Here is a 15,716-nt window from a genome sequence, read left to right as displayed (position 1 = left end):
GCAGTATGCTGCATATTATAAGGAAAACAAATAGGAGAAAACTTGTACCCGATCCCTGCCTGGTATTTCCAACATTTGGCTCCACATCTTGTCCAAGGAAGTCATGAACTACATTGGTGCACGCTGCTATGACAATTAAAATGTTACGCCTAGATGCGGAATACACATCTTCATTTTGCGTACTGTAGATGTTGCTTACTGCAATGGCATGGCTGCATTCTGAACAACACTCGGAATTGTACAGTATATATCTTTTGATTTAGTGCGTAAACTTCAGTTTTCTTTCATCCTTTTTTTCTTTGTTGCGTAAATGATCTCCTAACATCTGCATGCCACAACGTAATTCTCACAAGGAGAGCAATGACTATCTAATCACTAATCTGTATAAATTATACAGAAGACACTAACCTCGTCACGTCCAGATGCAACGGTCTTGGAAGATAGATTCAAGGAAAGCACTGCGGACTGCTGTAGGCGGAGGTTCTTTGTACTCAAACTGAGGGGTCCGTCTGATAGTCTGCATTCTTCAAATACGATTGGCAAAATCAGCTGCTAGCCATACCTGCCGCTGCGGTTGAACGCGCAGTATCGTACGGAACTGAATGCCCGCCGAGAAATCTCGCTTTGACGAAACCAACCGAGGCACGTCAAATGAAGTCTGTATACCGCGATATATTGGTCGTTGTTCCAAAAGATATAAATAAAGAGAACTTGGAAATACACACACTACACTAATGCTGTGAAACAGCGCACTGTATCCCGAAAGTCGTCGTAGCTCGTAGCCTCGTAGCTAGTTCTTCTTTCCACGGAAGTCGGTAATTGGATTATCGCAGTCATAAAACAGGTCGCAGATTTCGAAGTATACACATACTTTTTATTTGCAGACATTGTGACAACACTATATCGGTGTAAAAATGTTGGTTCTTGCTGAAAGTTGCTGTTGTAGTGCTCGATCACGTGACGGCATTCTGCGCGCTGATTGCATGGGCGATTGACGTCATCCCAGTGGGATGACCAGATGAGTTTTCTATATATGTGTACGTTTTCTTGGTTTGACGCTAGGTGTGCCAGCGTCGGCGTGAACCGCGATGTTCAAAATTCGAGTTTACGAAAACTACGAGGTGTTGAAACATGCATTTTCGTATGTGAAGTTGCTTTTGTGTATTCTATCGGTAGCCACTGCGGAAAAGTCTCTCCAGCTTCTGGTCAGAGACCCTAAGTGCGAAATCGGCGTCCCTTAGCTCGAATTCTTGGGCCACCAGGTCGATGCCCAACGAATAACACCCCTCGAAAGCAAGAAGGTGCAAGAGGTTCCCTCCCCACATCATGCACACAGCTACGTCGTTTTCTCGGGATGGTGAACTTCTACAGACGCTTTATTCCCCATTGCGCAGGCGTATTACGGCTGTTCGAAGAGCTTCTACACTCTGCCCGCAAGGATTCTACAGCCTGGCGTGCTCTCCCGAGCAAATCGAGGCGTTTAACAAGGCAAAGCATGCCTTAACATGCTCCACCACGCTGGTCCATCCTGTCAACGAAGCACCCACCTCGATTATGGTGGACCTGCAGCAACACATAGGGGGTCATTGGCAACCGTTAGCCTTCTTCTCGAAGAAGCTCTCATCCACCGAACAGAAGTACAGCACGTTCGGTCGCGACCTCCTCGCCGCTTTCATGGCCGTCAGGACCTTCCGTTATTTCCTCGAGGACAAGCAGTTTGTCATTTTTACTGACCACAAACCCCTGGTGCACGCATACCAATCCGGCAGCAGCCGCTACTCCTCTCGTGAAATTAGGCAACTCGCTTTCCTAGCGGAGTTCCAGGCGACATTCGAGCACGTGAAGGGGGGCGACAACGTTCCGGCTGTCACCCTCAGTCGCCTCTTTTCCGTTCAGCACAGACCAATCAGCCTTGCAGATCTCTCTCAGCAGCAGCAGAACGACCCGGGGTTGAAAAACCTCCTATCAGGGCGTTCCTCGCTAAACCTGCAAGAAGTACATTTTCCCGGACTCTCCGGACCCGTCGTCTGCGACATTTCTACAGGCATGCAGCGTCCTTTCTTTCCCCAAGGTCTCCGTCGTCCAATCTTCGCGGCGTTTCACGGACTATCCCACCCTGGATTCAAGGCCACACAGCGACTTGTCAGTGCTCGTTATGTGTGGCCATCTATGAACACTGACATTCGCGCATGGACGAGGTCGTGCGCGCCATGCCAACGAGCCAAAGTCCACAGGCAAACAGCTCCTCCATTGTCAACATACCCACTACCCAGCAGTCGTTTCGACGAAGTCCACATCGACATAGTGGGCCCCTGCCCCCGTCGAACAACCATCGTTTTCTCTTGACGTGCGTCGACCGGTACACAAGGTGGCCAGAAGCCGCCTCTATGCTGGACTCCACAGCAGAAACAGTCGCACGCACGTTCATTTCGACTTGGGTCTCCCGGTTTGGAGCCCCTTCCAAGATCACAACGGACAGAGGGAAACAGTTTGAGTCCTGCCTGTTTGCTGCGCTCACCAATCTCCTTGGAACTCACCGCTGCCGCACAGCAGCGTATCACCCCGCAGCTAACGGCCTCGTAGAACGATTCCATCGTCATCTCAAAGCTGCCATCATGGCATACGAAAACGCCTCTAAGTGGCACGGGTTTCTTCCGCTCATCCTCTTAGGAATTCGAGCGGCTTGGAGAGAGGATCTGGGCTGCACGCCGTCAGAGCTCGTTTATGGCACTACTCTTCGTCTCCCCGGGCACTTTTTCGACAACCTTACCCCAATCGCCACTGATCCGTCGGACTACCTGCATCGCCTCCGAGAGCACTTTTCCCGCATCAGACCAACTGCCACCCGGGCTCGGCAGCCGGCAACGCCCTTCGTTTCCCCCCACCTGAGTACCGCATCCCAGGTTTTCTTACGAACGGATGCCTTACGCAGGTCCCTCCAGGCCTCTTACACTGGCCCCTACACTGTATTGCAACGCGCGACTAAATACTTCGTCATAAACTACAACGGCAGACCGGAAACAGTCTCCGTTGAGCGTCTCAAGCCTGCTTTCACTGAAGCCCCTGTTCCGACTACTGGTGTTTGGAGGAGACTTCGTCTTTTCTAGTGGGGGGGGGGGGGGGGCTACATGTGGTGACAACAACGAAGACGAGCGCGAGCCTCGTGCCGATCAATACATCGGAATCAGTTTTGGGTTTGATTCCGTCGTTACCAGACGTTGCCTCGCTCTCTCCACAGGCATGCCCGGGCCACCAGACCTAGGCTTGGAGAGGAGCACAATCGCGTCACCAACTACGATGATGTCCTTCCTTGCGCGCCGCGCTAGTTCTCGGCCCGTAGTGGTAACGGCTGATTTCACGGCAAATTTTAGTGCGTCCCATGATCATGGGGTGAGCGGCTCCTGTAAAAAGGGCCACATGGCTTGTTCAATTTTCGCGCGTACGTATTTCTCGTCCAAAAGCTTCGGATTGAGCCTCCAACATCCCATGCCCCGTGGTCTGCGAAGTGAACCACCCATATATAGTATCAGCATGGAGTGGTCACTGTGTGCTGACTGTTGGGCGTTAATGCGTGCCTGATTCACTGGGACGTTGCGTGAGATGTAAAAGCGGTCGATGCGCGTAGCCGCACCCCTGCCACTCCACGTAAAACCTGGCGAAGCGGGGTGCAGCGTCCGCCACACGTCCACCAGATCCAGGCTCTCTATCAGGGTAGTGAGAGGCCGGCTGCCAGCACGCCAGAAGCGATGACGAGAACGAGAAATGTCTAGGCCACGCTCGGTAACGCAGTTGAAGTCTCCCGCCAAAATGAGACCAGAAGCCCCAACAAAATAGTCATCCAAGCTGGCAAAAAATTCGTGTTGTTGCGGTCCGCGGTTCGGGACGTATATGCATACAATCCGCAGGCCGCTCGATGTGTCAGTCTAAACGACACGCCCGTCGGAATCGCGAGCGTGCCGAATCACTTTAACCCCACAGTGGGGCATGAGAATAATACCCACCCCCTGCCTCCCGGCAAAGCCGAGACTCCAATATGATTTAGTACCGTGGGGTTTATCGAATAGCCGCATTTAGCGTGAAGAGCTAAAAAAGGTTTCCTGAACACAAATGATGTGAGTATGTAAGGCACGCGCCTGATTTAAAATTTCGAGCTGTTTGGCAGGACGGGTGAGACCCCTGACGTTAAAAGAAACAGTATTTAAACTACCGGCCATAAAAAGAAAAAATAACAGCGGGACAGTAAAAATCATGTTGGGGGTACAGCAGGCGCTAGATTTTATTCGCGCGAAGAGCAGGTTTCAGTATCGGAACCCGATTCTGAGCTGCTTTCCGTCTCTTCGTACGTGCTAGCGCATGTAGAGACGCCGTCGCAAGCATCACAATGATCGCCAGCGGCGGTCCGCACCGCGCGCAATTTCTGGGGTAGCCCCGCGCTGTCCGTAGCAGACGATTCAGCCGGCGATGCCGGTGAATCAACCACGGCGGGAGGGGAACGACGGCGCTTGGCTCTAACGCGCCTGCGCTTCCGCGACGACTTCGTGGTAGGTGACTGCGCTGCTTCCTGGGCGGGATCGGGGGGCTCGACCATGGCGGTGCAGCGTCCTCTGTTTCCTTGGCGACGACGGCTTCCACAGCTGCGGGAGCAGGCGGCTCCACCGTAGCTGTCTCGATGATCACGGGGGCGGTAGCAGGTGGCTCCACCGCATTCTCCTCGGCGGACACGGCAGCTGACGCATCGGGGAAGGGAAGCATGGGGAAGTCCTCGGCTCTGGTACCGGTTGGCAGGGCGGTGGGCTCCTCGGCGCTTGGAGTCTCCTCTGGCGTCTCCACACGGGTGAGATCCATGGTGGCGGACAAGTCATCCGACTCAGGGGGGAACACAGGGTTAGGGGATTGCTCCTCCTCCAGCACGGGCAGATCGGGAACAGCCGCACGCGTGTAGCCGGCTACCGACGCAAACGTGCACCGACGGCACTGACTAACTGTGTAGTTCGCCCGGCAGCGCGGGCAGGCGGCGGAACACTCCCCGTGCCCAAAGACTCCGCAACGAACGCATTTCAGAGTCGTACACTGGGCCGCGATATGACCCTCCAACGAGCAGCGCCTGCAGAAGCGTCGCACGCCCGTGTACTCGGCCTGTACGGTCCATTGCGCGATGCGCAAGAAGTTCGGCACAGGCTTGGCCATATCCATGACGACACGGAGATAGCCCGTACGCCATTTGAACTTCTTGTGCATGACCTCGGTCGCCTCGTGAACAGTGCCAAATCCCCCAAGAGAGTTGCGCACATGTGCTCGAGGCGCATCCAGTGGGAAGTACATGATGAGGACTTCCTTCATACGTGACCTCATGAAGTGAAGCTTTACTTCCTTGCCCTTTATTGAAAGCAGAGGGGCTCCAGGATTTTGGTCACCATTTCAGCGGAGGTGACCTCCACTTCATGACGGCCCCGACCGAGGGCTTGCACCCCGCTGATTCCTGCCCTTACAAAACGCGTGGAGAGCGCCAATCCTAAATCGTCCGACTCCAAGCCGCGTGGAAGGTACGCCGCGAACACACCTTCGCGGTTCGTGAAATGCGCTGGCGTCCTTGGCGCCGCCATGCTGTCCGTCGCACGAGCGGAAAAAACCCGCCCACGCGCGCAGCTACTTCGAGGCTAGTATCCTCCGAAGATGTACTCGCTTACCTCACAGTAATGTTACCCAATATGAGATGTTACACTGCACTGATGCACACACTCAAACACAGGGTTGACACAGGAGACGCCGAAGCGCTACACAACACTCGCCAAAACCAGGCGCGGTACTGAGCTAAGCCTTTTCCTCTGCCTGACATAGCTGCTACGTCTGTTGGAATGCGAGCGAGCGACTGATGCTTGCATACGGCGCTGGTGGTGGTGGTAGTGACGTATTTGGGAAAAGAAAACGAGGTTTGCCTGCAAAGGAGGAGGGCGTCACGGGTTTTTCGCCTGGTTGTGTAGGGTCCAGTTGGATGGGTGATGTCCAGGCTAAGAAGGGGTGCTCTATTGGGATGTGATATTTTCCGAACGAGGGTGTTGCGCTCCTCCGTGTAGTTGCTGCAGTGAAGGAGGCAGATTGATGTTCAAAGTCGGCTATGACTTGGCAGGAGTGGCACTAGGGGGAGTCGGCTCTTCCTATCTTGTGCAGAAAAGCGGGTGTAAAGGCGCTGCCCGTGCGTATGCGGTGCAGGGCAGTACTCTTCCTTCTCGGAAGACCCTTTGGGGGGCATTTGGGTTTGTCTTGACCAATTACTCCGAGTGCTCGTATTCGTACATCTTCAAAGTACGCCGTTATGGAGTGGCGGGTCGCCTTGGGGTCGAGTGGCGCCTTGATGCAGGGATCCTGCTGGTGCGCTTCCGAAGCTAAGTTATTGGCCTGTTCGTTGCCTGGAATGCCGACAAGCGAGGGAAGCCACTGCATGGTGATGGAGAAGGAGTAGTTCTCCAGTGCCTCCACGACGTCTCTGATGTTCCAGGATAGTGTGTCCTCAGGCTTTGGGTGCTGCAGGCGGGCGAGGGCTGCTCGAGAGTCACAGAGGATGACCACAGGTTGTGGTGGCAGGGCAGCTAAGGCTTTGGCTGCGTGGAAGATGGCGATTTGCTCTGCCGTGGTAGAAGAGCCTTGACCGAGTATGCGACCGTTCCAACTGATTCCCAGTGATGGGATGCAGTAGGCTGAGGAGCTGGAAGCAGTTGAGCGGTTTACAGAGCCGTCGGTGAAGACTTTAGTGTGACGGGAGTAGCCTTCTTGAATGAAGTCTAAGGCGATAGCTTTGGCAGCTATAGGTGAGATGTTTTTCTTCTTTCGGAGTTTCGGGACTGTTGTTTCGCAATAGATGTTGGGGAGTTCCCAAGGTGTCCTGAGGGAAGGCTCTTGTTGCTCTGGCTTTGTCAAACGTTTGAAGGTTCGGAAGAGGTTGATGAAACGGGAGGAGCTGTGTTGCTCCAACCGTTTGATGATCTCCTTTCCCGCTCGGGATTTGCTGAGCCTATCGAATTGTAGGAGGAGCTTCTGCGTGGCACCAAGACGGAGGGAGCAAACTCTAGCTTCTGAGTAAGTTCTGGTGTTTGTAGCTGACTGGGGAAGACCCAGAGCTGTTTACAGGCCGGCTCGGTGTATAATCTCCAGTTTTTCCATCCAGGTTTTGGAAGGGAGGGTGAAGGGGAGCCCGTAGAGGATCCTGGAGACGGTGAGGGCATTGTGCAGAAGGAGTAGGGCCTCTGGAGAAGAGCCCCAAGTCGTTCCACAGAGCCGCCTTTGTGCGTTGCGGTAGTGTAGGACTGCAGTGGCGAGGGAGGAAGCGTGTGACTTCTAAGTCAGACGTTCATCGATGATGAGGCCCAGGAGCTTCTGTTCTCTGACGCGGGGAATTGGCGTCCCCCCTATGTTTTAGAGTGGCTGGGTCTTTTCGCCTCCTCTTGTTAATCACCATGTAGGTAGGTTTCTCCGGAGAGATAGTGAGCCCGGCTTTGGCTAAGTCGGTTTGGGTGGAAGTTAGGGCTCTCTGGAGGTTTTTGGTGAGAGATGGAAGCCTGCGTCCGGTGGTCCAGATGGTCACATCATCAGCGTAAATGCTGACGTGGAGTGAAGGGGAGGATAGGGGTAGAGCATAAGTGAGTCCTGCCATTACAATGTTGAAAAGCACAGGGCTGAGTATACTGCCCTGAGGGAGTCCTAAAGTGCAGGATTCCGTAATGCTTCGGACTGTACCCAGACGGATCTGCATTATCCTTTCCTGGAGGAAGTTGGTGATGAAGCGTATTGTGCGCCCGCCGACTTTGATTTGTTGGAGCTGGTTAACGACCGCCTGGGCGGTGACACTGTCAAAAGCTCTACGTTCGTCTAGAAAGGCCGCCAGGAGTGTCTGGGAGGATTTCTTGGCGTTGTCCGCCGCCGAGCAGAACTCGAGAAGGGTGTCAGCAGTGGAGAGTTTCTTGCGAAAACCAGTCATAGTGGAGGGCAAGACGAAACGTGAGTCCAGATACCAGAGTAGCCTGGTAAGAACCAATTTCTCCATAACCTTTGCAAGGCGGGATGTTAGGGAGATAGGGCAGTAGGAGTCAGGACTAAGAGGAAGCTTGCCCTGTTTGTGGATGGGGACTACGATGGAGTGTTTCAAAGCAGGAGGGACTGTGCCTGACTCTCAGATTTCATTGTATTTTGCAAGGAGGCTGTCTTGGGCTTGTGTTGTTAGATTCTTGATGGCCTGGTAGGTGACTGCGTCGTGACCTGGGCTGGTGCGACGGATACTGCTATGCAAAGCAGACATGAGTTCAGTGCGCGTGAAAGGGGCGTCCATGCGGTGGTGAGGGAGCTGTGTGAGGGAGCTGGGTGGGAGTTGTACTGCCGGCTGTGGAACTGCTGTCTGGGTGAAAGTTTCAGCGAAGACGTTTGCTGCTTCGGTGAGGGTGAGAGAATGGGCGAGGGCAAAATCCTGGAAGAGGTGCTTGTTGAAGCAGTTGCCAGTGAGCTTGTTTACCACTGCCCAAATCTTCGTGCAAGGCGTGTGTGGGGTGAAGGAGGTGCAGAAACCCTTCCATTGGAAACGTCGCAGGGCATTGGAGTACCGCCTCAGTACGGCAGAGATTCGATTGAAGGAGAGTGTGTTGTCCTTTGTTGGGTTTTTACGTAGTCGGCGCTGTGCTCTCCTCCTGGCTGCTGAGAGGTTGAGAAATTTGAGGTCAGGGACTGGGTCGGTTGCCCTCTTGGTGATTGCAGATGTTGCCCCTTTTAGAGATGACTGTATGGCTGTTGTGATGTCACTGCTGTTGTCCAAATTGAGCAGGCTGCCTTAGCGATCCCAGTGTGTGACAGAGTGGCGGGATCGTGGAGGGGGTGCGAGGTTGCTAGTGGAGTGAGGGAGCGTGAGAAAGATGGGGAAGTGATCGCTTCCCATTGTATCTTTTCCTGCATCCCATGTGACGTGGAGACCAGGGGAGTAGATGGAAATGTCTATTGCTGAGTAGGAAGAGGGCGGCGTGAAAAAGGTTGCTGCTCCAGAGTTCGCCACTGCCAGATCTAGTTCGTCGATGGCGTCAACGATTTCTGAACCTCGGGGGGAACACTTGTCACTACCCCAAAAGTGGTGGTGTGCCTTGAAATCGCCACATATAATCAGGTTGCCTGGGCACTGATGGCGGATGTATTTGAGGCACTCGGATAACCGGTCGCGAGGAAGACGCCGATGCACATAAACGGATACAACTACAAGTGTAGTCTTTTGTAGTTTCACAGTGGCAGCTGCGAATTCGGCCGTGTCGCAGCAGATGTCCCGGAGGTCGACAGCGGATTGTGGAAGATTGGCCCTGACGAAGAGCGCAGCACATCCGGTGGGTAAGGCGGGAATGCCAGGGCTGACGTATTTTCGGTAGCCCTGGATTGTACTTGATTCAGGAAGACCACATTCACTGAGTGCCAGGATGGGTATCAGATGCTTTCTGACGAAGAGGTTGACCTCTTGCAATTTGCCGCGCAGGCCCCTGCAGTTCCAGTGCATGACTGTAGGGGGCGGCGTCGGGTCTCGTTAGGTTTTGTGTCCATGATGTGGGGTGAGGGCACAGTGAGTCCAGAGGGGTGGACAAGGTTCCGTTTGTCTGAGCTGAGTGGGGAGGGAGCTCAGGCGGCGAAAAGGCTGATGATGCCGTCTTGGAGTGGGATGATGAGGGAAAGAATCGAGCTGACCGTGGCTGGAAGGCCAGGGCATTCAATGATGGCTCTGATAACAGTGAAGGCGATGCCTATGAATGACGCAATTGTGGGCCGAGCTGATGGCGAGGACTCCTTGCTAGCTGCGTCCCCACGTGGGTGCAGTGTAGAGGAGGGTTTTTCCTGGGAAAGCCGGGAAGTTGAAGATGTCACAGTCCTTACGGTGTGCTTGGGTCGTGTAGACTGGGCGGGTCCATCATTGGTCTGGGTAGAGCCCTTTAAGATATCTCTGTACAAGGACGAATGCCTTCCAGTGGTGCTTTGTGTCGACCGTGATGCTTGTTTTTGTGGAGGGTCTGGTCGCTTATGGGGGGCAGTCTTTCGTGGGGGCTTTTTCAGGCTGGGGTTCGCCTGAGTCGGTGTCCGACCGGGTCGGAGATTTCCTAGTTTTTCCACCTCTTGCTTGCAGCATTTTTCTTGCCTTGCTTGTAGGGATTTCCTTTTTCAGGCTGAGGCGGTGGGACAGCAGTTTCAAGTTGTCTCACAGTGCAGGACTTGTCAAGGGTGGAGTGGGCACTCCCACAGTTCGCACACTTGAGAGCTGTCTTGTCTGCGCAGTCGTTGGAGTCATGTTCACCAGCACAGAAAAAGCACTTTTTGGGGCGAGCACATGTGGCACCAACGTGGCCGAAACGACCGCACTTATAGCACTGGACTGGCTTAGGCCTGAAAACACTCACAGGGAACTTAACTGTGCCAATGTGGACGACCTTAGGCGTAGGGCTTGTAACAAACACAAGTTTGACAGATTCTGTCTTTCCTATACGTTTGACAGACGTGACGGAAACCCCTGAGCGTAGCCGTTGGGAGATGAGAGGGTCACTGAGTGAAATGCCTGGCACATTGATGACACCAATTGCAGCGTGCTTGGGGGCTCGGACGAAACCACTGACTGGCGTGGAACATAGTCGTGAGAGTCCCAGCAGCTTGTTTACGCCACCAGTTCACTTCACGTCAGCAGCAACTATGTTGCTGGCTCGGTCTACACGTATTTCCAACGACTCGTTGGGAGCTTCAGAGGCGATGAAGTCTTCTAACTCAACCAGTTGGAAAGATGACACACAGTGTAGCTTACCAATTGGCCGCAAGAGCACTGTTAATCCCTGAGGGAGACGACGGGCTTGCACAGATTTCACTGTATCATCGCTGGAGTCACTAGCACGGCGTTGAGCACGACGACGGCGTTTCCTTTCTTGTGATGGTAGCTCAAAATTTCCCTCATCTCCGGTGAAATCCATGTCACTATACTTGTTGTAGGAGGCATCCGAGGAGGCGACAGATTGTGAGCTAGCGTCTAGCTGGTCCATTTCCAGAGGCTCGTGAACCGTCGGGGGATTTTCCACTGCGGAAGGATCCAGAGCGGCTTTGGCGTCCGCGAGTGGTCTTAGTTTGCGAGTCATGAGAGTATTCATCTCTTCCATGCTTGCTGAGAGCGCTGGCAGCGACCGCCCGCAAGCTGGAGGGCCGGGGACACAGGCGAAAGTTTAAAAGCCCTGAGCAGGGCTGTTTAACCCGAAAAAAAAAACAGACGCGAAGGTGAAAACGCGGAAGTCGCACGTCGGCGGCGCCTCTGAAAGAGGCTACCGACCTTGAAGAGCGCAGCAGAAGGTGCGGTCACGTGACTCGTCTGGAGAGGCCGGAAAGAGGCTATCGGCGGGATGGCTGGCCTTGAAGGAGCGAAAACAACAAGCGTCCGCTCGCTTACTAGCAACAACACCTCCCCTGCAACTGTCCATCTACGCGGACGACATCTGCTTGTGGACCAACGGCAAGGACCCCTGGAAAGTGATGAAGACCATCCAGAAGGGCGTGGACACTACGACCGAGTACATCCGTGGCCTCGGACTTACCCCGTCAGCCGAAAAGACCAGGGTCATGGTGCTTGGTTCCACGGCAAACTGGTGTACCCTGCCCGAACCGATCCTAATGGAAAACACCACTGGAACAGGTACGTGTCCACCGTTTTCACGGAGTAACCTCGTCAAGGACCTCGTCAAGGACCTCCAGACCAGATGCAAGACAACCCTGAACGTGACCAAGCGACTCAGCGGACGGCACTCCGGCTGCCCCCAGAGGACCCTCCTGACCATCCACAACGCCACCACAGCCGCACGGATGCTGTTCGGACTCCCCTACGCCAAGCCCATCTGATCAGCGCTGGAATCCCTGGAACTGCTCCACCGTCGCGGACTGAAGCTGGCTCTCGGACTCCCACCTGGGGCGCGGAACGTCGCCGTGTACGCCGAGGCTGCCGCTCTCTCTCTCCAACTACGAGCCACCCAACACCTACTGAACCAGTTCACCAGACTGAACAGGACAACAACCGGACGAGCGCTACTGCAGCGTCTAAGGGACCGACAACGCAGCCGGTTTTCATGTACACTTTTCACTCAGGACCAGCTGTTCCAGCCCATCCCACCAGTCCCCAGTCCAGATGCTACATGGAGGCACCTCGGGACCGCCATCCACACAACAATGCCAGGCCTGCCACGGAAAAAGGGCGTTCCGGATGTGGTGGCACCGTTCCTTGCCGCCGAGCTACCAGGACTACCTGCACGTGTACACGGACGCCTCAGTCGACCCTGAACGACGCGCCTGCGCCCTGGCCTGCCACATACCTGCAACACAGTTCTCCGGGGCCGAAGGATTGTCCGGATCCCTCTCCTCCACGGAAGCAGAACTCCTGGCGATGACGGAAGCCCTGGACATCATCGCCAAGACGGGCGACACCAAAGCGATTATACTCACGGACTCCCGCGGGGCTCTGTCGAGGCTAAACAACAGTTATGAACACTGCCCTCTCTCTTTCAGAGCACACCAGAAGCTGCAGCTCCTCCTGGCATCCGGTCACCGCATCGCGCTGCAGCCCATCCCACATCGCCCATCCCACAAAGGCATCTCCGGCAACGAGATGGCGGACTCCCTGAGCAAGCAGGCCACCACGAAGACCCTGGTCCGCCAGGCACCATCTACCACCAGCCAGGCTAAGAAGAGCATCGCCCTCCACGTGCGCAGCTTCCACCCGGACAAGCGCACGTCGGAAGGGACAACACCCCCACCCTGCATCACAGCCGGCCTAACCAGGGACGAGGCATCGCTGCTGCTCAGTCTCTGTGCGTCGACAGACTCTGTGGCCTGGTCGACGACCCACGCCGCGGAACCTGCGGTGTCCAGGAGTGTGTTGCTCACCTAATCACCCGCTGCAGAGATACTGCTTCTCAGAGAGATCTTCTTTTTCAGAACCTGTCCAGCGCCAGCATCACCGACCACAGCCTGGTTAACTGGTCTACCCCACGGGCCCTCGACACCATCGCCGACGTATCCAGAGGGAGGTGCTGCAGTTCCTGAGCTCTACCGGACTGGACACCCGCCTGTAGCTGCCACCCTCCGGACTTCCACAGCCTGACGCTGCTTAGGGCAGCGTAGGACCATGGACCTACCAGGACTCCAAGAGCCACCCGTGACCCACTCATACAACTAGGACCACTTCTCCAGCTGCCCTCGCTTCCCTCCACTGCCTGATGTCACCCACAGCATCGGACGACCCCCAAGGACCTGCCCCGACCCCGAGAGCCTGACCCACCCAGACCTCCAAGACTACCCCAGCAACCTTGAACCTTGCCACCTCGACCACCCCTGACTGATTCCGTCTCTTCTCTCTCTTTCCCTCCCTCCTCTCCCACCCTTTTCCCAGCGGGTGAAACTTGCCGTCGGTGTTGACAGGCAGACCTCCCCGTTTTCCCTCTACGCCACTCCACTCCACTCGCTTCGGCAAATCTGTCGTTAACCTCTCTAGCATCAACATCATGTCAGGTCGTGGAAAAGGTGACAAAAAGGTGGAAAAGCCAAGGGAAAGAGCAAGACCCGATGCAGCAGGGCAGGGCTCCGGTTTCCCGTCGGTCGTATTCATCGTCTCCTGCGCAAGGGCAACTACGCCAAGCGCGTGGGAGCAGGAGCCCCCGTTTACCTGACCGCCGTGCTCGAGTTGGCGGGCAACGCCGCTCGCGACAACAAGAAGACGAGGATCATCCCCCGTTACCTCCAGCTGGCCGTCCGCAACGACGAGGAGTTGAACAAGCTGCTGTCGGGCGTCACCATCGCGCAGGGTGGCGTGTTGCCCAACATTTATGCCGTCCTCCTGCCCAAGAAGACGGAGAAGAAGGTCTAAGCCCACCGGACACTGCGAGGAAGAACAGAAAACGGTCCTTTTCAGGACCACCACATGTTTGTCACGGCGGGCTAGCGCACTGCGAGTACAAAAAAAAACTGAATCTGCTTTGTGTCCTGTTTCTTGCATTTTTGACGGCGCGTTTGCGCCTTTTCCTATCGCTCGAATGGTGACAGCGTTACTTCCCCCCGTTTATTTATTTAGCGTTAATATTAGTCGTCGTCTGTCTTGTTAAGGGTAACATGGTTTTCTTGCCGTCCCCTTTTGCAAAAGCGCGTCAACATACACACAGAACAGCGCCATGCCGGGCGGCTCTCGGAATTCCGGAGGGGTCGGTCGAATGCCGCGCTTCCCGTTCACTCGTTTTATATATTTATTTACTTATTTAGTTAGTTAGTTGGTTATTGAAATACTTATGCAACTCAGGGGCCCGCTTTAAATAAAAAAAACGAGATGGAACAAAACACACCACTTTTGCGCGTCTTAAAAAAAAAAAGGCGCCTTTCCTGCTGTTTATTAGCGCTGTCGCTTATGAGCATCACGGGAAACGTTCGCTTCCCGTTTCGCTGGGGGCAAACCCTTTGGGCGTTCGGGACAACGAGAGCACTACGAAGAGCGCGCGCCACGCACTGCAATAAAGGCCCCGTGCTCTCGCCAGCCCAAGAAATGTGCCCCCAGCAAAACTTACTTGCTCTTATGCGCATCCAACAGCTCGCGTTTGGGTTTCAACGCAGTGCAAAGCCTTTGCAGTAAGCAATTGGGTGGCCCTGAAGAGGGCCGTTTGTTTGTTGTTGTTGCTGCTGCTGTGTCGAAGTGGGCCGTCTAAGCACGTTCGCCGCGTATGGGACGAGCCAGCTGGATGTCCTTTGGCATGATGGTGACGCGCTAGGCGTGGATGGCGCACAGGTTAGTGTCCTCGAACAGGCCGACAAGGTAGGCTTCGCTGACCTCCTGCAGTGCCATCACGGCTGAGCTCTGGAAGCGCAGGTCGGTCTTGAAATCCTGGGCGATTTCGTGGACCAGGTGCTGGAAGGGCAGCTTGCGGATGAGCAGCTCCGTGGACTTCTGGTAACGGCGGATTTCACGCAGGGCGACCGTGCCGGGCCTGTACCTGTGAGGTTTCTTGACGCCTCCCGTGGCCGGCCTCTCTTCCTTGCCCCCTTGCTGGCCAGCTGCTTCCTGGGTGCCTTGCCACCGGCACTCTTGTATTGCAAACTGTTAGGATGGAACACCTATGGGAGGTGCCCATCTTTCTAGTCTATCCTAGCTTTATACTAATTTAAATCCCTCTCTCATTTTTCTAACAGTCCACAACTGATCGGTCCCACTAGAGGACGTCTCATTGCTTTTGCACTGGAGTCCGACAGTGCGCCATTACTCAACACGTCCTTCCATGCCTCTTGTGCTTGGCTGCTTATAGTTATTCTATATATGCTATTTTTCATACTTGCCAACTCACCCGTGCTGTATCCTCTTCGTTTCCGTTTGGTTCGCCTGAGTCCTAAATTAGAGGCCCCCCAGTGGGGATGCTTCTCTTTTACTGTCCCTTTAAATTGAAGTGATGTTTTGTGTCTCATTATAATCCGAATTTTATAAGGCCGTTTTTTATTGAGAAGTCTTCGCTATCCCATGTTCCCCTAAATTTTTGTTCTCCCAAACGAATCAGTTCTCTTCCTAGCCATAATTTAACAAAGAAATTAACCCTTTGCCTCGCGTGCCCCGGTTTCCCATAATTTTGCCCCATGTTGTACTCTACATCGATTGACCCAGGATTGATAGATGATCTCTGCACTGATTAGAGTGAAGAGCTTTTTCTTTCTTT

At 54.5% G+C, this 15,716-nt stretch overlaps 2 protein-coding genes and 2 pseudogenes across 2 annotated transcripts; 2 read left to right on the top strand and 2 right to left on the bottom strand.

Annotated features, from left to right (window-relative positions):
• The first annotated feature begins 1,326 nt into the window (after nt 1-1,326).
• On the top strand, nt 1,327-2,346 carry LOC135389730 (uncharacterized). Its single transcript, XM_064619763.1, has one exon. It carries the CDS (start codon nt 1,327-1,329, stop codon nt 2,344-2,346), a length of 1,020 nt encoding a protein of 339 aa, XP_064475833.1.
• Nucleotides 2,347-6,135: 3,789 nt separating this feature from the next.
• LOC135389713 (uncharacterized) lies at nt 6,136-7,972 on the bottom strand. The gene is made up of 2 exons (XM_064619749.1): nt 7,451-7,972; nt 6,136-7,032 (listed from the first exon to the last, which is right to left on the bottom strand). Exons 1-2 carry the CDS (start codon nt 7,970-7,972, stop codon nt 6,136-6,138), a joined length of 1,419 nt encoding a protein of 472 aa, XP_064475819.1.
• Nucleotides 7,973-13,532: 5,560 nt separating this feature from the next.
• On the top strand, nt 13,533-13,894 carry LOC135378781 (histone H2A-like; annotated as a pseudogene).
• An 885-nt stretch (nt 13,895-14,779) lies between these two features.
• LOC135378780 (histone H3-like) overlaps nt 14,780-15,716 on the bottom strand; it is a 58,600-nt pseudogene continuing 57,663 nt past the window's right edge.

The sequence above is a fragment of the Ornithodoros turicata genome, chromosome 1 (assembly GCF_037126465.1).
Source record: "Ornithodoros turicata isolate Travis chromosome 1, ASM3712646v1, whole genome shotgun sequence".
Lineage (NCBI taxonomy): Eukaryota > Metazoa > Arthropoda > Arachnida > Ixodida > Argasidae > Ornithodoros > Ornithodoros turicata.
This window is presented reverse-complemented; position numbering and strand designations above follow the sequence as displayed.